The sequence below is a fragment of the Drosophila elegans genome, unplaced genomic scaffold (genome assembly GCF_018152505.1).
Source record: "Drosophila elegans isolate 14027-0461.03 unplaced genomic scaffold, ASM1815250v1 contig_476, whole genome shotgun sequence".
NCBI classification, from domain to species: domain Eukaryota; kingdom Metazoa; phylum Arthropoda; class Insecta; order Diptera; family Drosophilidae; genus Drosophila; species Drosophila elegans.
In genome coordinates, this window is record NW_024545863.1 from 26302460 (window position 1) to 26324920 (window position 22461).

At 33.9% G+C, this 22461-nt stretch overlaps 1 protein-coding gene and 1 long non-coding RNA gene across 12 annotated transcripts in view; one reads left to right on the forward strand and one right to left on the reverse strand.

The window, feature by feature from the left end:
- Positions 1-20326, forward strand: part of LOC108145134 (rabankyrin-5) — a 66061-nt gene extending 45735 nt beyond the window's left edge. The window contains exons 3-7 of one of the 2 annotated variants that reach the window (XM_041709447.1): positions 17348-17482; positions 17531-17622; positions 17684-18540; positions 18596-20015; positions 20095-20326. In XM_041709447.1, the coding sequence (XP_041565381.1) occupies positions 17348-17482; positions 17531-17622; positions 17684-18540; positions 18596-20015; positions 20095-20233 (2643 nt within the window). In that variant the 3' untranslated portion in view covers positions 20234-20326. Of the gene's footprint in view, positions 1-17347; positions 17483-17530; positions 17623-17683; positions 18541-18595; positions 20016-20094 lie in introns of those variants that run through there. The other variant, XM_041709448.1, reaches the window with a different exon arrangement.
- LOC108134956 lies at positions 259-7686 on the reverse strand. 10 transcript variants are annotated; one of them, XR_001773855.1, is made up of 3 exons: positions 7421-7686; positions 7192-7340; positions 259-370 (listed from the first exon to the last, which is right to left on the reverse strand). It is a non-coding gene; the product is annotated as an uncharacterized LOC108134956 (long non-coding RNA). The 10 variants fall into 10 exon arrangements; XR_001773863.2 differs by having other exon boundaries at positions 296-370; positions 7138-7340; XR_005977667.1 differs by lacking the exon at positions 259-370 and adding an exon at positions 6016-7048 and having other exon boundaries at positions 7138-7321; positions 7541-7686.
- Positions 20327-22461: the final 2135 nt, after the last annotated feature.

A 22461-nucleotide genomic window follows, 5' to 3' on the forward strand; every position in this document is an offset into this window, starting at 1 on the left:
ATAGGTCTACATCCCTCATCATACACTTCTTGAACCAAATGTTCTTGTTCCCAATGTTTGTTGCGAAAGATCTGAAAACAAGCAAAGGGTTTATTATATTTTTACGTTTCATAAACATATCACACCTGAGTAGTATTTTTTTGTTGAGCGCATCCTCTGGTAATAACTTCCTGATTTTGTCCATTTTTAAGGTGCAGTATTGAAATAGATTTCAAACACATTGTTGAATATGGACACTTTACCGTATAGTTAAAAGACTCTTGAAACTTTGAGCATAGTGGCGTCGTCATAGTTTTATTATCAACTACATATTTTTCTATAGATACGGAGCACTTATAACATTGTAACACATCAGCCAATGTTTTTTTGTCTGTAATTACAATAAAACAATTATTTTGCTATAGTCAGAGAAGGTTTTTATCTTTGTAATTAACCTATTATTAAATACACAATATGCAAAAAAAACAGATCGCATAAATGTACTTTATCAATTTGAATAATAGTATATAAGGGTGGTCCAATTAAAAACCGTTGGGGAGAGCACCGTTTAAGTGTGCAAAGAAGGTATTTGAAAACGAGAAAATAAAATTTTTGGCTTTTAGAAAGCCGAGGTGTGCAAAAACGGTATTTGAAAACGAGAAAATACAATTTTTAGGTTGTAGAAAGCTCCTATTTTTATTAAATTTCCTCATACGTCTCTCTAGCCAGTAAGAATAAATTTCTTGATCAAATTAACCCCGCGGTGTTATAGGCAATTGCTTAGTTACCTAATGGATTACAAGAGACACAACAATTTAATTATTAAAAACTTGGTTTTATTCTTACTTAAGTATCTTTATTCTTGCATGATTGTCAGTGATAAAAAATATAAACACATCAATAATCCTAAAAAACATCGTTTTAGTGTCGATATAGCGATGTATTTTTTTTAATAAAAAAAAAATGACAACACGATTTACCACTGTTTTTTCTTGGGTTTTTTTTTTGTATAAAATTAATGCAAATTCAATGAATTGTCACAATAAACTTATTTGTAAAACCTTGCAGAAGGTTCTATAATTTCAGTGAAAAGTTTGCAACGTATTGAGGAGACCCTATAAAGTATTTCTATTCATGAACAGCATTATCAGATCAGATCTACCCGTCTGTCCGTTTCTACACAAACTAGTCTCTCAGTTTCACAAATGTCTGGATACATTTTTACTAGTCGGAAAGAGACAGATCTGACGAATATATCAAAAAGCTTCCAAAGGATTATTGAGAAACATAATCAATGCTTTATTTCGAAGTATATTTAAAACAAGAAAGGAAGCCAACTTCGGCAAGCCGAAGTTCATATACCCTTGCAGCTATTGCAAAAATTAAACATTCTTGAAAACATTAAAATTATGATTTACTTGCGTAATATGTTTAAAAACATTGAAGCTATGATGATTTGCAGCTTAATTATTCAATAGTTCCTATGGCCAGCTATATGATATCGTTTTCCGATTTTAATAAAATTAAAAGCGTAATTCTGAATTGTTAAATTATTAATAAGTCAAAAAAAATTAAAAAATAAATAATAAAATAAAAAAGATAAATTATACATTTTTTTATTTATTTTTCCGATTGTTCCTATGGGAGCTATATGCTAAAGTCATCCGATCTGGCTCGTTCCGCCTTATGTTCTACCTGCAATAGGAATTTTTGCGAAAGCTTCATGCAGATAGCTTTAAAACTGAGAGACAGACGGACATGGCTAGAGGGAGTCTCCTAGTGATTCTGAACAAGACTATATATACTTTATAAGGTCGGATATGTCTTCTTAACTGCGTTGGAAAATACCCTTCTGAAAGGGTATAAAAATTCAGCTTTGCTATTTTTGAATACACTTCGAGACATAGTGTTGCTTTAATATTTTAGAAGTACCATTTCTTTTAGCTTAAAAAATTCATTAGAAAGTCGACATTGCTTTAATTTATTAAACCATACGCATAAAAAAGGAAACAGTCGTTTTAAAAAATAGTTTTATTATATTTATTGGACAGTTTTCCTTGGCAAGCACAGGTCCTTATCCAATTGTCCTTCGAAACAACCCTTCTAGGAATTCTAGGGCAGTCGCCCAAGGCAGACCCCAAAGAATCGACGTAAATGGTATATCCTTCTTAATTATATAAGTGTGTCAAACAAGTCTTGCTGTGTTTTTATTGAATTTTCAATTACTTATAAAATTGGTCACAATCATGCGATGTAAGTCAAATGTGCGCTGTTTTTTCGATGACTAGTTCATAACGAGATGCCAACTTTATAACGCCACTCTTATAGAAGCTCTTGGAGAGCTATTTTTCACAGGCCTCTTTTGTGGCCAACATTCGACTACCAAGCTCGTTCGCCATGGATAGGAACAAATTGGTGCGAGGTCCCCGGAATATACGGTGGATGCAATAGAACCTCTCATCCATTCATCCATCAGGTGCTTTTTGCGTGTGTGTTGCCTGGCAGAACCTTCCTGGCCGTCACCGCGCTCCGACCAAGAGCGTTTGCGCTTCACGTTGTCGATTTTCTTGCGATTCAGCAGCGATTCGCATGCGTCGATACGGCCAAAGATGATTATATAAGTCAATTCGTGTGACACATATATATCGAGCTTTTTTGTGAATTCAAGCTTCTTTAAATGGTTTACAAAGGATTGATGAATCATGCCAAGTTCTTAGACGATGCTACGACTGACCGGTCTCTCTCGACCAATTATTTGTAGAAAATAAGATAAACAAAAGTGTAGGAGCAAACAAATAAAAAAAAATATATCTTATCGTCCGATTCCAAAAATAGTGTTTATTCTTTGCAATGTGTATTTAGCTTAAACAGCTAATTGTAATTTAGGAGCCGCGTACATATAGCGATGCCAGATTTTTTCAGTCTAAAGATTGGCCAAAGTTGCAGAATAACATTTCGTCTGCTCTATAAAATCTAAAATTTTTATTTTATCAATCAACTATGCACTTTTTTTATTAATTGTGAAACTATTTTTATGTTGCGATTTCGTTTTAAAACCCCCAATGTGAAAAATGGTTATAAAATATCAACACTGATGCCGAGGCGACTTACTGATGTTCTAGTTATGCTTTGGTTTAATAATTTGCTTAGCTTTCGATTAAAACAATCCATAACCGAATTTATGTTGTGATATGAACAAGTCAAACGGTTGCAACTTTTTTAAGCCGATACTATATTGACTGATGTGTGGCCCATATAAATGTAATTACCTTGAAGCTTATATTTATGTTTTACGCAAAAATTGCACCCCGACTTAAACAATTGTAGGAAGGTCTCCGGTACACAACACTTTGCATATGTGCTAAAAAAATTAGGGAAGCAATAAGTGATAGAGATGGCAGTGTTCCAAGTGGTTTCTAGACCTGGAGAAAAATTATTTTAATAAGTTTAGAAAAAATTAGGAAGATTGTGAAGATGGTTATTATTCATTTAAAAACATTGCAGAATACATACAGAACACATGAACTAAAATAGTATATTAACCATTTCCATTGCACTCTTTTTAAAATTTCTCCATCCTAAAATCTGTTTTTTTTTTAAATTAAAAAACAATTGATGTAACGATAATACATCGAATTTTTTTCAGCTCTAGTTTGCACGGTTCTCAAAATCATATAACTTTAAGAAGTTTGTGACAAAAAAAAAAATAATTTTTACAGAATGAGCGCAGAAAGCTGTGAGATTCTTCTGTGTTGTTACGACCGGAGTCTCTGCCAGTAACATCATAAATTTGCGCGTTTATCAGATTTTTTACTGCCGTTTGCCTCGAGATCTCCTGGTAAAAAAGCAATCAAAAAAAATGCGCAAAAAAAAAACAGATGTGGGCACTGGCACGTTTTTTATTGCTTAACACCGTTGCTGTTTTAGTACCACTCGGGTAAATGACATCTATCACAAAATTGGAGAGTTCTCAGAGTAGATATGGCTTGTTGTGTTAATAAGAAAAGAAAATGACTCCAAGTGAACTAGATTTTCAAAATACATTCAAACGCAAATTTAAAGGACGACGAATCGTATATAGTTTCCGTTTTGGCGTTTGGTCTTTCACCACTCGCATTCTCCTTTTTTTCCGCATGTAACAAGCACTGCTTAGTTTATCAAAGTCCAAGAAGATCTTAATTGAATTTATTTTTTGGCTGATTTTTTTGTTATTTGCCAGGAATAGCTGCTGGTGATTGCATGATTTGGTGCAAAAACCTCGAAGCTTGATTATAAGGAATGAAACACCTACCAGCCGATTTTCTAGATTTTTTGATATTTTTGATATCATTGACTGATTAATTGTATAATATATATATAATTTTTAAAGAAGACGTGTAGGCATTTAATATTTTAGTTGCTGGTGTTTTTGCCGAACTGACTTCAAGTAAATAACGCTTGCTATTTATGTCGATAAAGTTTGAAAAAATTTCAACTTTGTTTGCAATTATTTTTAACTATGAAATCAGTATGGCATTATCGTTTTACCACATTTTTTTTTACATTTTGCTTTGTTAGTTGATTATCAAATATAATATTATAAATCCAACAAAAAAACTTATAAAAACATTAAGAAAACCACAATGGTAATTAAAAATAAAAAAAAACAAGCTTACAAAAAATAAATATAAAAAAATAATTATTAAACAACTTTTTTGGAAATAAACTTGGACCCGCGCAGTTCTGCCTCATAGATGTGTACCACGATGCTACTTAGAAAACAGCCAACAAGTTATGATATTAAGACTTTGATTTCCAAAATCATGTTTAAAAAACACTAACACAATGTATCAAACACAAACAACACACTATGAAAATCGTGGGTCTAGATCGAAAATCCACGATAACAATTTTTTGTCATTCGGTTGTTTGAGCGTTACGCAACTTAATGTATTTAAGAGTTTTTGTATTTTGTCTTTGTCACTGCATACCTCCATTTTAGCCTTTCTAAAATCATTGTTTTGACGAATTCCTTTATTAATTATGATTCTGCTTTATCTGCACTGTAACCCTTGAATATTGGTTATTGTTGTTCTAATAACTAACTTTATATTTTATGCATCTATTTGGGTTGTCTCCGTGTAAAGTTTTTCGCTTACTCTTACAATAACGTCCTTGATTCCGAAAAAGTGTTTACTCCTGAGGTTAGTTTAGGCTTTCTGTAAGCCAAAATTTCAATTTTTATGTCCTTGCAGAGTGTATTATAATTCCAGTCAGAAGTTTGCAACGCAGTGAATGAGACATTTCCGACCCTAAAAAGTATATAGATTCTTGATCAGCAACACTGGGAGTCGGTCTAGCCATGTCCTTCTGTCCGTCCGTTTCAACGACAACTAGTCTCTCAGTTCTAAAGCTATCTGCATGAAACTTTCCCAAAAGTGGTCTTTCTATTGCAGGTAGTCATAAGTCGGAACGAGCCGGATCTGACGATTACAGCATATAGCTCCCATAGGAACAATCGGAAAAATAATAAAAAAAATGATTACTTTGTTTTTTTTTTTATTTTTTTAGTTCTTCGACCATTACTAGTTAAATATTTCAGAGTTACGGTTTAAATTTTGTTAAAATCGGACGACTATATCATATAACATAGAAACAATAAAAATATTAAAAAAAAAATTTTTTTAATATAACTAGTTTGTAATTCTTTTTAAAAATTCTTTTTGACTAATGAATAATTTGACAGTTCAGAATTACGCTTTTAATTGTATTGAAGCCGGAAATCGATATCGTAAAGCTGTCATAGGAATTATTGAATAATTGAGCTGCAAGTTTTCATAGCTTCAATGTTTTTAAACATATACGCAGGTAACTTATAATTTCAATGTTTTTTTAGAATTACGGTTTAAGTTTCATCAAAATCGGACGACCATAACATAAAGCTTCCATGGAAAAAAACAAAAATAAGTTTTTTTTTTAATGTTAAACTTCTATTTTGTAATTTTTTTTAAATTCTTTTTGATTTCTTAATAATTTGAAAGTTCACAAATTACGCTTTTAATTTTATTAAAATCGGAAAACGATATCATATAGCTGGCATAGGGAATATCGATTAATTGAGCTGCAAATCATCGTACATAGCTACAGTGTTTTTAGACATACACGCAAGTAAATCATAATTTTAATATTTTCAAGAACATTTAAATTTTAGAACAGCTTCAAGGGAACTTCAGTTTGCCAAAGTTTGCATCCTTTCTTTTTTTGTTTGATAACAGAAGTTTGGTTTTTAAACCATAGTCAAAGTACCCCAATGTTTTTAAAATTATGATTTACTTGCGTATATGTTATTAAATTAAATAATCTTTAAAAACAATATTCGGATATGATGATTTTGCGCTTATTTGAGCATTTAGTATATCATTGTCTCATTTTAATAAAAATTAATTAATTTCATTAATTTGTATCGAAGAATATTCAAATCTATTGAAAAACAGCGAAGTTAGAATTTAATAATAATAAAATGTACATAACATATTTTCTAATGTCTTGCTCATTTTTTTTTTAAAGTATATGCACAAAATTTAGCTTAAGCTTAAAATAAATACTAAATATTTTTGAAATATTTGGTGACAACTTTTCTTGCTTTTACTTAAAAATATTTTGTATTACATTTTCAGGGGTTTTGGTGCTATGAACTGAGAAAAGTTGACGGTTTTGTTGCTTTCGAATTACCATGTGTTATATGTATATCAAAAGTTGTGGAATCTCAAGGGCGATATATTAAACATGTTTAAGAAAAATCATTAGGACCGTTTATATTTTTAAAAAAAGCGTTAAAAAATGTATATATATATGTTTATATATACATACATATATATATATATATATATATGTATATAATTAGGCAGCTTGATTAACATTTGTCAATGCCCTTTAAGCAGCATATGTATACTTTTCTGTAGATTTACTAGTTTAAAAGCTATGGTTTCTTGTCAAACTAGAGCACAAGTGTGGTGTCTTTTATTGATACTTTTAGATTGGTGTATCGGACCAACACAGCAGATGTTCAATTCTGGGTCAATCTTAGTAACTTCGGCCGTTCATTGTGATAATGTAATAAAAAAAATAACATTAAAGTTTTTTTCTGATTACCAGCTTCATTTTCTGGCTAAGAAATACCTTTCTTCAATGTGAGGTCTGACTAAAACTTATCAAATGATAAGTAATACAAACCCAAAAACACTGCCACGAATAGTAATAATATGCTGGATCTTGATTTTTGCTTGCACTCCATATTTATGCACATATGTACATATGTTTCAGGCTGGTCTGTATCCCATAAAATTACAGAGAATCGAGTTGACTGAAATTAAAAAAGAGTACTTTTCTTTACTTTATTTAAAAAATCTGAAACGCATTCACACAAATCAATCTTATAACCAGTAATGCTATACATACATACATAAATTATTTATAAAAGTATCTATGTGCATATGTTATTGTTCCATAACAAAAAAGGTAGTACACAATTTCACCTATCTATGTTCAAGTATGTTCAAACTTTTTTACAAGGGTTTCTTACTGCATTTAATTTTGTTACGTTCATAAATCTACCAATCTTAATATTTGAAAAGCCACACAAAGCAGTTTAGAAAGTGGTCGGTCGCAATAAAGAAACCAGAACAGAAACTATTTCTACAAAACAGTGTTTCTTCTTATCTATGTATACATAAATACCTATGTATGCACTAACCATCGATAATATTGATGGCTGGGCACCGGTCACGACCGGTGGGGCCCCGGTCGACTATCACGATAGTACTAATGACCTTATTCCACACAGGCGATCCGTTGGAAACGGTTGAAATTTTTAACAAATGTGAATGTCCTATTTCCACAGACCACATCCACCTTCCAATTTCAGCTGATCTGAACAGCAGTGGCTCGTTCAAACGTAAACAAAGCATTAACGACTTTAAACAAAGTCGGTTACGACTCTGGTTCTCACAAACATAGATTGCCACCATGTTAACTCAAATTCATTGCCGCCAAGTCTTTAGAGTTTCACCGAAAAAACATTTTCAAAATATATGCTAGAAATGTGCGGTAAGGAACAAAAATTCTACCGTCAAAGAACAACCGGCAAAACCTTACAGACCATCTTTGAAAGAGATGGTGGATGATGCTCTGTGGGACTAGGCCATAGTCATTTTTTCATATAGCCCCCATTGGAACAATCCGAATAATATAAGAAAACAAATTGTAATTTCGATAAACATCGATCAATACTATTGGTTTATTATTTCAAATTACGGTTTTCATTGTTTTAACGATATTATATAGCCGACATGGGAACGATCGAAAATTTTTCGGAAAGTCATTATTGCTTCCACTTTTGTTATAAGATATATTTACATATTACAATAGCTGCAGGGGTATATAAACTTTGTCATGCCGAAGACGCGTGCGTGGGTTAAGTCTGCGCAGCATAAACTAGATACAGTTCAGCTTTGTTCAGATGACTTCAGTTAAAAAAACAAGAAAGAAAGCAAACTTCGGCAAGCCGAAGTTCATATACCCTTGCAGCTATCGCAAGAATTAAATATTTTTGAAAACATTAAAATTATGATTTACTTGCGATTTAAACCATAATTCTGAAATATTTAACCATTGCTATATGTCGAAGAACTAAAAAAAAATTAAAAAACAGCAAAGTTATAATTTTTTTCAATTATTTTTCCGATTGTTCCTATGGGAGCTATATGCTATAGTCGTCCGATTTTGATGAAATTTTAACCATAATTCTGAAATATTTAACCATTGCTATATGTCGAAGAACTAAACAAAAAATTAAAAAACAGCAAAGTTATAATTTTTTTCAATTATTTTTCCGATTGTTCCTATGGGAGCTATATGCTATAGTCTTCCGATTTTGATGAAATTTTAACCATAATTCTGAAATATTTAACCATTGCTTTATGTCGAAGAACAAAACAAAAAATTAAAAAACAGCAAAGTTATAATTTTTTTTCAATTATTTTTCCGATTGTTCCTATGGGAGCTATATGCTATAGTCGTCCTATTTTGATGAAATTTAAACCATAATTCTGAATTATTTAACCATTGCTATATGTCGAAGAACTAAAAAAACAGCAAAGTTATAATTTTTTTCAATTATTTTTCCGATTGTTCCTATGGGAGCTATATGCTATAGTCGTCCGATCCGGCTCGTTCCGACTTATATACTACCTGCAATAGAAAGACAACTTTTGGGAAAGTTTCATGCAGATAGCTTTAAAACTGAGAGACTAGTTTGCATATAAACGGACGGACAGACGGACAGACGGACGGGCAGACGGACAGACGGACGGACAGACGGACATGGCTAGATCGACTCTACTAGTGATGCTGATCAAGAATATATATACTTTATAGGGTCGGAAACGTCTCCTTCACTGCGTTGCAAACTTCTGACTGAAATTATAATACCCTCTGCAAGGGTATAATAATGTAGTTTAGTGACTACGAAAATATCAATTGCGTACGAAGAGCACAAATGTGAATGACATAATTGACATATTAAGAAACCGCTTCGATGATAGGTAAAATTCGATAATTAACTGTTATCAAAGAGGATAATTATGACAGACTCACCACATTTTATTTATTGTCGTTCGATGATATCGATCAATTTCGAAATAATTTGCTATTTGAAGACGTATTAGAATCTTATTTATATAACATAAATATTATAAAACGGTTGTTTAAGCCAAACAATTAAAGTACCGACATTGCTTGTATTTGTATTTATGTCTTAACTCACCACACTTACAGTTTCAAATCCAGTCAAGGTTGGCTTATATAAAAATTATTTAAGTAAGAGAAGTTACCACAATATTATTTTTTTATTATTATTTATTTTATTATTATTTATTATTTATTATGTTTTTTTGTTCAACTTAATTTGTTCCTTTAAATCTTGATTTCCTTTATAATTTTTTAAAAAAATGAAAAACAAGTTTAAAAAAATAAAAAGAGCAAGATGTACAAAAAGAAGAAGAACCAAAATGTTTAGTTTTTCGCGATTGCGACTGCTGTTGGCAAAAACACATGAAATAAAACTTACTGCAGTTTTTTAAACACTGGTTTGTCCCAAGTTCAAGGCCGTCGACAAGCGTTGAAAATACACAACTCAAATGAGGTAGAAATCATATTTTGAAAAACCACAAACGTATAAACAATAGACTAATGACGATGTTTATGAGTAAGCGGACATAAAGGGTATTAGTTTAGCCATCAAGGGCAAAGAGCAGACTTCCAAAATGTTTACTCTTAGGATAGTAAAAACGGTTGCGTGTCTAAATTTCCCTAAGAAGACCATTTCAATCAGCGACATGTCTGGGACCAGCAATTTATTGAAGGACTTTTATTTTTGCTCCTACCAAAAAATATCAATCAACTCAAGGGCCTGTCGCTAGCAAAACGTCGTTAAGTTATGGAAAATTCCAGACACAAATTTTTCTTTCGACGTATACAACTGCCTAGGGTTTTTGGGTGAAGCTTAAATGTATGCATTTTGTAGTAGTAATTTAACTCACTTTGATTAGCTTTCAATTGTTTAATTGTTCAATTTAAAAATGCCTTCTGTAGTAGTATTGTAATACAGTTTTGTTTTGTACCTACGACTGAACTCTTCAAATTTTTAATTGCGAATGTCCGAACAAAAGTCGGTTACCGTACATTTGTATATTTTGTTGGAGTTGCCAGATTGTATTATGTACATAAATCTAGTCTTTTTATTATTTATATTTTAAAATTCGGCTGTCATGACATTCTTAGTACTTTATATTTCGATTTTTAAAGTTATATTATGGCTAAATCTTACGAGATCTATTATTTTCTACTTTTCTGTGATATTCCAAGTTATGTTTAGTCTTTGATCTTATTTTGTTGATTTAAGATTTACTCTTCTTTTTGAAACCTTTCATTTCATCGTCTTCTGAAAATTGCATTTTACTGTCTTCTCTAATTCTTACATTTCATTTTCTGCTTCTAAATCTTCTTTCTAAAAACCTATCTTCTAATTCTTGGATTTCACTTTCTTCAAAATCTTGCTTTTCACTTTCTTATAAATCTTACATTTCATAATTTATCCATAACTTAATTTTTGATAACCTTCAACATCTGATATAACATATCTGTCGTTTTTTTTGAAACAGCATCAACGTTGTAAGGGCTGTGTTGGTTAATTTTATCAGTTAATTAAGGGAACGAGTAATATCGTATAATTGGTTTATATACTTTTTCATATCGCTTGTATCGCATGTTATCGTCATATATTGCTAAAATAACTTTAACTTAACTTACATTTTTCGATAAATTTAACCAATTCTCATCTCAAGCATATTACTTTCTTCTTTTTCTATCTTTTGACGTATTTTTTGGAAATCTATCTTTGCTTTGGCATATTGTAAGATTTTGCTCAAATGTGTTTTCTTCTAATACTATATAGTATACCAGTAATTCTGTTAAGTACGTCTACATGCTGCATTTTTTACTATCACAATGTTCGATATCATTTCCGTATTTAACTCTGCCGACTATTGGGTTTATAATTTTGTCTAACGTTAAAGACAATGACGTACAATCTGTTCTTATAAATTTGTTTAAAGGCGAAAAACGCATATTTTTATGATTTTTTTTGAGGTGACGTCTATAACATTATTTTTTTTAATTTAATTACATGATATTATACAACTTTTAAAGAATGTAAGAAAAAAATTTAATTGTTTGTGTTTAATTGTTTTTTAAATAGGTGGATGTCGCTTTCGCCTTCCATTGTGTCAAATTCAGATATTAATTCCTTAAGATGAGTAAACGGAATGTTTTTGTAATTGGGCGTATCTTCTTCATTTCTAATTTTTACCATTCTTAACAATTCATTTTGCTTTGACAAAATTCTTGCTTCTCTTTTAAGTAGCGCCAATCTCGTTATGTCAAATCAAGTTTCATATCCTCGTAATATTCTTCCTTTTTGTTCTTATCTTTTTCGCTCGTTAATCCTTCGTTAAAATTCGGTTAAATTATTGGTTTAGGAATGTAAAACGCTTAAGGCATGTATTCGTTATTTTGATCATAGTCGTAGTACTTTTCAACAATTACTTGTTTATTTTCTTTTATATAATAATTCCGCTTTATTTTATTATTACGTCTTGATTTTCAGTTTGGTTTTCGTAGTTACTTATGCTCCCATTTTCTTGAATTGTTTTGATCTTTTTCTTTTGATTTTTATTGTCTTGCTTCTTGTACTTTGTAATTTGTTTTCTTTTTTTTCTTCCATATCGTAATTTGTTCTCCTTCGTTGCCTAGCGCATCGTACTTTTTACATAGTTTCATCTTTCGGTCCTCTTTGTTTTCACTGTTCTTATGGCTGGACAAAACGCCTTCCGTAGCAGTAATGAAGTACACATTTTATCTGTACAACGGCTGAACTCTTTAAATTTTTATTTGCGAGTGCGCGAACATAGCGAACATATTTTGTTGGCGTTGCCAGATGTTATTATGTACTTAAATCTAGTCTTTTTATTATTATCTCATTTATTTAATATTTACAATATTATCTTATAATTATCTTGCAATATATATATATATAGCGAAGATAAAGGAAGGTGTGAATTAAAAGTGAAAAGGTGCCACTCCCCGGGAACTGCCACGAAGCTATATTGAACTCTTTAAAGCAACCGTGCCCAATCATCTGCGCAGTGTAGAAATCCACCAGCCCATGCCTTCTGTTTAGTCAAGGAGCTATGATGGGGATCAGCCTGTGCGTCCATCGTCCGATTTTTGCGTTGTCCATTTCTCCTGCAAAAGTTTGACGGTCCTGGTCCGCTGAGTCCTGTCTCCCGCGATTCCAGTCCTGCGCTCTGGCGCTAGAAAATTAATCGACCACTAGGGCGGTTTCCTCAGATACTGTGCAAAAGCAGCTTGTAAACTGGGCTGTTCCCACTGTTTGTAAGGATCGCCTCCGTTTTATGCTCCGCCAGTGTAAGCTCGTTGCCTGCGAGCCAGCTCATCAACATGTCGATTGACCGGCTGTATTCGTCCGCTAAGTCTTCTAGCAATTTTTCCACCGTTACCAATGCTATAACGCCATCGTGTAGAGTCAGCATTTAGGGTACACCTCCGTGTTAAACGCGTTTTTCACGTTCAAATATTTTCCCCATTGTATTGAGCATACACGAGCATACACATCCTTCGGATGCCTTGCACCTAGTCATTTAGGTCTGTAGTGTTGGCTCCGACTTGACCATCCTCAGCATAACTGCGTAACCATCGCTGCACTTGATCAGAATGGTATCTGGTCGTTGGCTTTTGGGCTTCGCTGTGCGGTTCGTGTGGGCTTGTTAAGTCCCTGCGCCAGAAAGAGCTTTCTTGGGGCCTAGTGTTAGTGTTGGCTCACCCATTTCCAAACTTCGTGGCGATAGCTGCTTCAGGTGCAGAACCTGACCCAGGGGATGCGGTAAACTGTCTTGCGCTCGGGGTCGAGCCCCTAGTGTGACTCTCAAACAACCTCTCGCTGATCTCGACTTTCAGCGCCTTCGTTTCCTGCAGTGAATCTTTCGTGGCCTTGGTGTCCGTGAATATACTGATCATCTCGCCATTTTTCCCAGTTCCCCAGCTAGGACTGGAGCGCTCAATTGGACCCGTTGCTTCTTCTCGGCTCGTAGTTGTTTCCCATCGGGGCTCGCGAGTTCTCGGCTTCTTTTTGGGGTATTTAACTTCTCTTCGTTACCACCAGAAATGAACATAGAACTCGGTCGGTTGCGCCAGTCCATAGGCGACCGTTGCACCTTCTGCTTCATCAATTGGAAGTTTTTAATAAGTTCCTCGGTCCCCAGGGCCCCGTTTAATACGGGGCCGCCGCGCCGGAGGGGCTGGGAATTATCCAGAAGATAGCCATCTGCTATTTTTCTCCCAAGAAGCAAGGTAGAATGATGTAAAGGGAAAATGTAGAGGGGATGCGACTGGTTCGGCTATTAATTGGAATTTTTTATTTATTTAACAGCGCAGTTTCACTGCCTGTTTGATGCGATGCCCTCCAGCACTGCGATCAATCGCACTGTTAACCAGCAGTGTGCTATTACGCGCGGCTCTGTAAGTTTACTTTTAACCACGAGACTGTCCAACGCTGTGACAGTGGCTCAGTAGGTCTCAGTATCTCAGTCGAGACGGGCCTGATGATAGTGATAGGGAAAGCAGTCATATATCTTGCCTGACGGCACAAGATTTTCCTATTGAATGAGATTTTTAAGAACTAATGCTTGGGTTCTGAGATAGCTGACAAACCTTAGGCCAAATAAGATCCTAGTTACACTCACGCACGTCTTCTATCGATAACGGCATGGACGCAATGAAACAAAATAGCCTGTTACACTTGACAGACGTGATTCATTGTGTCTGAACAGCTGTTCTTTGTTTTTATTTGTCAAGGAAAATCCTCCCGCCTTTGTTTAACTGCTATTTTTGGTTGTTGTTTTCGGTAATAGTGGTAATAGTTCCCCACGAAAGTACATAGATATGCCAATTATCGAGTAAATATCTAGTAAACATCGAGTAAAAATCGGTAAAAATCAAAATTTTGTAGACTTATGCACTTTGACGCACTTTTTCGCCTGCCTGTACAAAACCTATTTAAAAAAACTGCGTCTAGACCCTAAGACTTTTACCAAAATTGAGATCTCAGTCGAAGAAATTTCCTAGCGGAAATGTTAATTTTTCTAAGTATGCAACTTAAACTTAACTTAAATAAGCTTGTGTCATCTTCAAGCAAATTAATTGGTTTACCTTTACTTTTATCTAGCGATAATTGGTTGAGACTCAGAGTGAAGATGAAATGAGTATTGCTTCTAAGGATCCAATTATTTTAAGCAAAGATAACCCTATAACAAAATAAATTATACATTATTACCATGTCCGAAATTTTCACATAGGAATAGAAACTGTAATTGCAAATATCCGTGAAAGGTTTTGGATTACGATATGTAGAAATGCAATCAAACAAGTCATTTAAAATTGTCCGCATTGTAAAAACAGAAAAAACAATCCACAAGCTACCTTAATTGTACATCATCAATATTGTCGAATTAAGCCAACCGATAAGTCCTTTTGAAAGTAGGAATTGAATTTTTTACACCAACAGAAATAAACTAGAACAGAAGCCATATCAAAACGAGCAATCCATCTTTAGATAGCGGAAGTCTTATATCGGCAATTTGATTATACCCCCTATATCCCGAGCTTGAGAAAGACTCATACAGTTACTAAAAAAAATGTTTGGATTTCTTAAAAAAAAATTCTAGAGAAAAATTCTTTGTGAAATCGAGCTTATGATGAATTGTAGATCACTTTTACTTGTGCCTTAGGACTCTCTTTTTGATCCGTTGACCCCAAACGATTTGATAATTGGTCCTAACTACCGATAATATTTTTATACAAATACCAAAGATACAGATTTGAGACTTTTAAATATGTGGAAACCGTCGAAAAGATTAGTCGACATTTTTTACCCTTCAGAGGGTATTATAATTTCAGTCAGAAGTTTGCAACGCAGTGAAAGGAGATATCTCCGACCTATAAATATATATATTTTTGATCAGCATCACTAGGAGAGTCGATCTAGTCATGTTCGTTTGTCCGTCCGTCTGGCCGTCCGTCTGTTCGCCCGTCTGTCCGCCCGTCTGTCCGTCCGTTTCAACGCAAACTAGTCCCTCAGTTTTAAAGCTATCTGCATGATCTTTCTATTGCAGGTAGTATATAAGTAGGAACGAGCCGGATCGGTCGACTATAGCTCCCATAGGAACAATTGGAAAAATAAATAAAAAAATATAACTTTGTTATTTCTTAATTTATTTTTTTAGCTCTTCGCTATATAGTAATGGTTAAATATTTCAGAATTACGGTTTAAATTTCATCAAAATCGGACGACTATAACTTAAAGCTCCCATGGAAACAATAAAAATATATAAAAATTTTTTTTTTCAAATTTAAGTTTTTAATTTTGTAATTTTTTTAAGAAATTCTTTATGATTAATTAATATCAAATTACGCTTTTAATTTTATCAAAATCGGAAAAAGTTATCATTGGAACTATCATATGCTTCAAATAGCTGTAAACATACACGCAAGTCAATCATAATTTTAATGTTTTCAAAAATATTTAATTTTTGCAATAGCTGCAAGGGTATATGTACTTCGGCTTGCCGAAGTTTGCTTCCTTTCTTGTTTTTAATGAATTCAAAAACAGAGAAGTTATAATTTTTATTTATAAATGAATTATGATAAAGTTTTCAAATATCAATAAAATTAAGACCGCAACCAGTAAATTAAACCAATACTTTACATCGCAAAAATTTAAACAAGAAGAGCATCCGAAATATATTGTCAAATAACCAAAATTGAAAATTGTGGTTTTTTTTCAACATCCTGACCCCGAGCCGGCTAAAAATTAATACACTTTGGAAAGGTCGCCAAAACCAACTAGACTAAACAAAAAAAAATTTATAAAAAACTAAGTTATTATTTTTGTTTTAAATTTTTCCCAATTTTTCCATTGTTAGTTATATGTATGATTTAGTCGTCTATCTGCAAAAGAAGTATTACTTTTCGAATAGTTTGAAGCAGATAGCTTGAAGTATTCAAGCTGAATACTTTTGCATACTCAGAAATAATTAAATATCTAATTATTGTCAACAGTAAACTGGTTTGAAGATTAATAAACTGCTTTAATGATTAATACACTTCATCAACAGCAGGATTTGATACTGCCAACTGAGTAGGTAACGGTTATTTTTATTATTATTTATTTATTTCAAAAACCAAGTCATGCAGTGACAACTCATGGTCGTGGTTTTGTGGTTTTTGTTTATTGTAACTAGAGTTTGGAGCCTTGCAGTAACAAGACAGTGGCTTCAAACAAACACTTCTGATATAAAATAACACATCTTGACGAGGTAAGAATAAAATGAAAATAGAACTTTACTTGTAGCGCTCGAATACTGAGGCAATTAAATATAAAATACAAGAAAGAAAAACATAATTTTTTCTAGTCGTCTATACTCAACTTATTTTTTGAAAAAAAAAAATAAATATAAAAACTTAGCTTAAATTAAAATAAAGGTAATACTTTTGGAGCAAAAAAAAAAGAATAATAATTTAGGCCATAGCCGATTTATCCACCAGATATTTAAATTTGATCTGCCAGCTCAAAAATAATTTCCTCAAATTGTTTCTTTTTGGAGATCCTAGTTCTTGAATACCACAATCAAAAAATGTGTAAAAAATTAAAATTGAGCTATTATTTATTTTTGTTTATATTTATTGTGTATTGTAGCTTCCACAACTAGTGAACAGAGTTTGCGAAAATGGACTATTGCCTCTTCAAATTGCTTTATCAGCAAAAAGCTTAAAAATTGCTGAGACTCTTGTGAAAAGTGGAATGGCTGACATAAATGCTGTTGATATGGAGGTATGAATACAATATATTTGTCAATTTACTAAATATTTGTTTTAACAGGGATCCACGCTGCTAATTACTGCTTTGAGAAATGGTGACGTTTTTTCAGCAAACTTTCTTTTGGAAGAAAAGTGTCTTTTAGACTACACTAAGTAAATAAATATATTAAAAAAAAATAGAAAAAATATATTATTTTAAAATGTAACGTTTTAGCCCATCATCAGATACTGCATTACATGTTATATGTAATTACGATGGAAATCACGAAAATTTTGCGGAAATAATAAACGTTGGAGTGAATATTTTACAAAGGAATCCAAATGTAAATATCCAAAACATAAAAGGAGAAACACCATTGCATATAGCGATTGTCAAACAAAATTTAGAAATGGTAAATCATTTACTTAAAGCTCCACATATTGATATTAATTTGCGCACTTTGGATGAAAAGTGTGCTTTAGAACTGAGTTTACTAATGGGAGATCAAGATTTTAAAATAGCCTCAATGCTTTTAAGTATGGGCGCACAGCCAAATTCTATAAAGTCAAAAACTGGAGATAACCTCATACAAGTTTTTGCAATGGACGAAGATCTAGGGGAGCAAGCAGCCATTTTTTTGGCAGATTTTGCCGATCTCGACTATATGAACTTGGGAGGGCTTACAGCCTTACATATTGCAGCGTTAAAAAATAAGCCAAACCTAGTGAGAAAGTTAATGGCTAATGGTGCTTCGTGCAATTTACAATCCATCGAGAGTGGTTTAAAATCAGTTTTGCATGTGGCAGTTGAAGCTAATTCCGTTGATGCCTTAGAAGCTTTTGTTCAGACAAAAAATAAAGTCCACGATGCTATCGATTTTGATTGTAAAGATATTAATGGTAACTCACCGTTAAGCCTATGCTTAGCTCTTAATAGAACTGCAATGGTACCAATTCTCATTCGAGGCGGCTCAAATGTAAATGCAAGAAATAAGGACAACTTAACACTTTTGCATCAATCAATTAAGAATGGAGACAGTGATACATCAATATTTTTACTAGAGCAAGGTGCAGATTATACTGCTGTTACAGGTAAATTAATTTATCAATTTTGTGTGTGTTTCTAAAAATTTGATTCTATATATAGATGATCAGGTTTCTGCATTGGAGTTGTCGATCGAGTACGATCTACCTAGAGTCGTGGATGCCCTTTGCACAAGAGGATTTCCACTAAGATCCGATAAAAATGGAGCTTCACCATTATGGACAGCTTTGGAGTTTGGGCGCGAGGATGTGGCACGGGTGCTTGTGCGACATGGTGTTGACACAGACTGCTGGGACAACGGACCTGAGGGATGCCAACAAACACTTTTACATCGTGCAATTGATGAAAACAGAGAATCAATTGCTATATTTCTTATTCGAAGTAAATGCGACTTAGACTCTCCAAAACAGCCAGGCCCCAATGGGGAGGGTGGAGATGAGGCTCTGGAAAAAGCTTCCCCGCTACATTTATGTTGTCAGTGGGGCTTAACCAAAGTTATGCAGACACTAATTGATCATGGTGCTAATGTTAACGTAATGAACGCTGAAAACAAGTCCCCACTTCATGTAGCTATTGAAAACCAACATGAAGAAATAATATCCGTTCTTCTTTGTCACCCTACTATAGAACTAAAGCATCGTGATAGGTCCGGAAATACGCCTTTTGCAGCCGCCTTAGGCATTCGTAATCACAAGGCCGCCCTACGCATTTTAGATAGATTTCCTTCCGCTGCCGAGCAAATGGACCAGCGCGGCAGAAATTTTTTGCATTTAGCAATTATGAAAGACGATTTAGAAAGTGTTTTGTTTTTGATAGCTATTCAGGTAGATGTAAATTCTCGAGTGCATGATGTCAATCAATCTACCCCCTTGCACCTTGCGGCTGCATCGAATAATGAAATGATTACCAGAAATCTGATTTTAGCTGGTGCACGTATGAATGAAAGGGATGCTGTCCAAAAATTGCCCCTACATATCGCCATTGAACGCGGAAATCTTCCTGCAGTATCTGCTTTGATTCAAAATAATGCCGACTACGACGCAACAGATGCTGACGGCAATAATGCTTTACACATTGCTGTTCGATGCGGTCAGTTTCTCATTGTACGTGAACTATTAACAGAATCAAGAGTAAACGCAGAAGCAACAAATTTAAAAGGTCGAAATCCTATGCATGAGTTGTGTCGTATTGTGGAGGATAATACAGCCGCACTTATTTGCGAACTTTTTCTGGAATGTATGCCAAACTATCCAATTGATGTTCCTGACATGGACGGAAATACTCCACTTCTTCTTTCCTTTATGCGAGGTCAGTCGCCACTTTGTAAAATACTTGTGAAAGCAGGGGCGTGCCTTGGTACTGAGAACAGAGAAGGAGTAAATATATTTAATTTCAAGCTAGCGACAGATCAATTACTTCACAAATTGTTGGACATATTGCCAAAAGAATCGTCGTGGTCAGAGTGTGACTTATGTCAAGAATGTACAACTAGATTTACGATTACTATGCGAAAACACCATTGGTAAGAACAGGAAAATATTGATTTATAAATATTATATTCATATTCATATTCTTTTCGTTTTGTTTCTTTCTCTTTTAAGCCGGCATTGTGGACGAGTTTTATGTTCCAAATGTTCCAGTAACGATATACCCATTTTGAAGTTTGGTATCAACAAACCAGTCAGAGTTTGCAGCGTTTGCTTTAATGTACTGCAAAGTGGAATTGGATCATTGTCATAGTTTAAGAATAACACTAATACATTAATTACTTTTTTAAAATGGTGCACGCACTGCCGTTTATTAAGAAGACAAAATAAACAAATTTAAAAGTCATGATAATTTCATTTTTTTTTTTATAATAAAAGAATAAGTTTTCATGTTGTTATATAATGATTTCGATTCATAGATTTGCTAAAGCTCGAACATAGTCTTAAGGGTTGTTGATTCGGTACAACGAATATAATTACAAAATACGTGGTTTTTATACTATCAAAACTTTAAAGGGAGTAGTTTTTAAAAACTTTCGAATGTTGCAGGTTATTAGACAGGTTAATAAAAAAAAAAAAGGATACAAAAATTTGAATAATATTATAGTGACTAAAGATATTTGAGATGAAACAAATGAGCTGGTAACTGTGCACTGTTCGTCCGCCAGCGCACTGCGGACTCCGTTGGTCATTGGCTTGTGCGATAGGGCAGAACGCGGAGGACAGGGTGCTACAATTCGAAAATGCAGCAACATGAGATGACGCCGGCCGCGTTGTAGGCATATGCGAGAACTACTGCAATGACTAATAGCGTAGGCCGTACTGAGACAAATGTGGCATACTTTGATCTGATCCACGATCGCCTTACAAGGACGGCAGTACTTTGTGAAAATATCCGGTCATCTCCGTGTAGTGTGATTCTATTGGCAAAGCGTGGTGTTCCCGTTTCAGTAGCCACATGGAAACACTGGTTTTGGTTAGTAAAGCTGTAGTTCGAATCCGTGGCTGGAATGATAAACATGTGCTTGGTTGAAAAGTCGTTGGTTGATTTCGATTTTTGACTAAGTCGATGCTGACTAGACGATCCAAAGGATACCAATTATCTTTTATTTGGGCTAAGCCTATATGGTCTTCTTTGAACAATTTTTCTTGGGTCTACTAATTTAATATTCTATTCCTAACTCTAGTCGAAGGAATTCCATTAATAAAAGCTTTTGAATATTTTTCCAATAGATCTTGTAATTTATCTCTATCTTCTCCAACAAGATCGGTATTTAATTCACAAAATTTATCATCATTTGAACAATAGTTTACAGGTTTTGATCTAATAATTTAGAATTTTCCTGGTGATATTATAACATTAAATCCAGGGTACAGTACATCTCGACAAAAAATAATAATATCATTCTTCAAATACTCATTGTCCAAAACATGAAACAAAACTTCAATACAGTGTTGGTTAATTTTTACGTTGCTATGTATTTGTAATGTGCTACATATGCCGCCACTACCAATACCCTTCAACATCACTACATTGTTAATTCGTTTACCAACTTTTTTAATAATATTCCATCATTTTGTGGCCCAATTGGCACTTGATTGTTGAAAGTTTCGGACGCTTTATGTCAGGTGAAGATATTTTCCCTTGCAAAGTTTTCTTTCTTTTGTTGAACTTGAATGCTTTAAGCTCGGTTTTTGAAGTAAAGGTTAGGCGCTGCAATCTGTTATCAACGTGAGCCATCTTGGTAAGCGTCACAGAAACTGCAATTTCTTCCACATTAATGTCACGCCAAATCGCGAGAAGTGACGTCATAATTCGACTAGCATAATTGGAGAGACATTCGCCATCGGTCGGACAATTAGCTTACATTGACAGAAAGATTGCCGCTGGCGTTTCTACACTGCCAAAACGCTGCATGAAAAGTTCTTCAAATTCGTCCCAAGTTATGTCAGGATAACATGTTTGTGCAGGCAACTGCGACGCACTACCTTCCAACGATGCACCCAAGGCCATCACCAACGCGCTGCCTTTTGCGGTATTTTCTGCCAAAATTATATTTACTGTAGAACACCACGTTGATGCGTCGGCGCTATCAAGATCCGCGTTGAATTTTGGTAGCACAATAGTTTTTTATTTGTTGTTTCAGGTGACGCTGATTTTGCAGCTTTGATAAGCTCGATCAAATTTTTATTTTGCATTTCCATTAAAATTCGGCATGGTCCATCTGATTCATTAGGCAGCGAGCCAGATCCCACTTGTTGCAGCATTGTTATTATTTTCCGACATTGTAATAGCGCAGCGAGTTTCGGTTTCACACGCACGAAATCCTAAACGCAACTACCAGCGTTATCTCTTCATCATTCTGTGCTTACCACCGAACCACACTCGGCGACAGCGACATAACGCTTTCGCCCCACTAAAACGGTACTTCTTAAGCGATAACCAAACACAGCACCGTTAGAGGCTGATGCCATGTTACT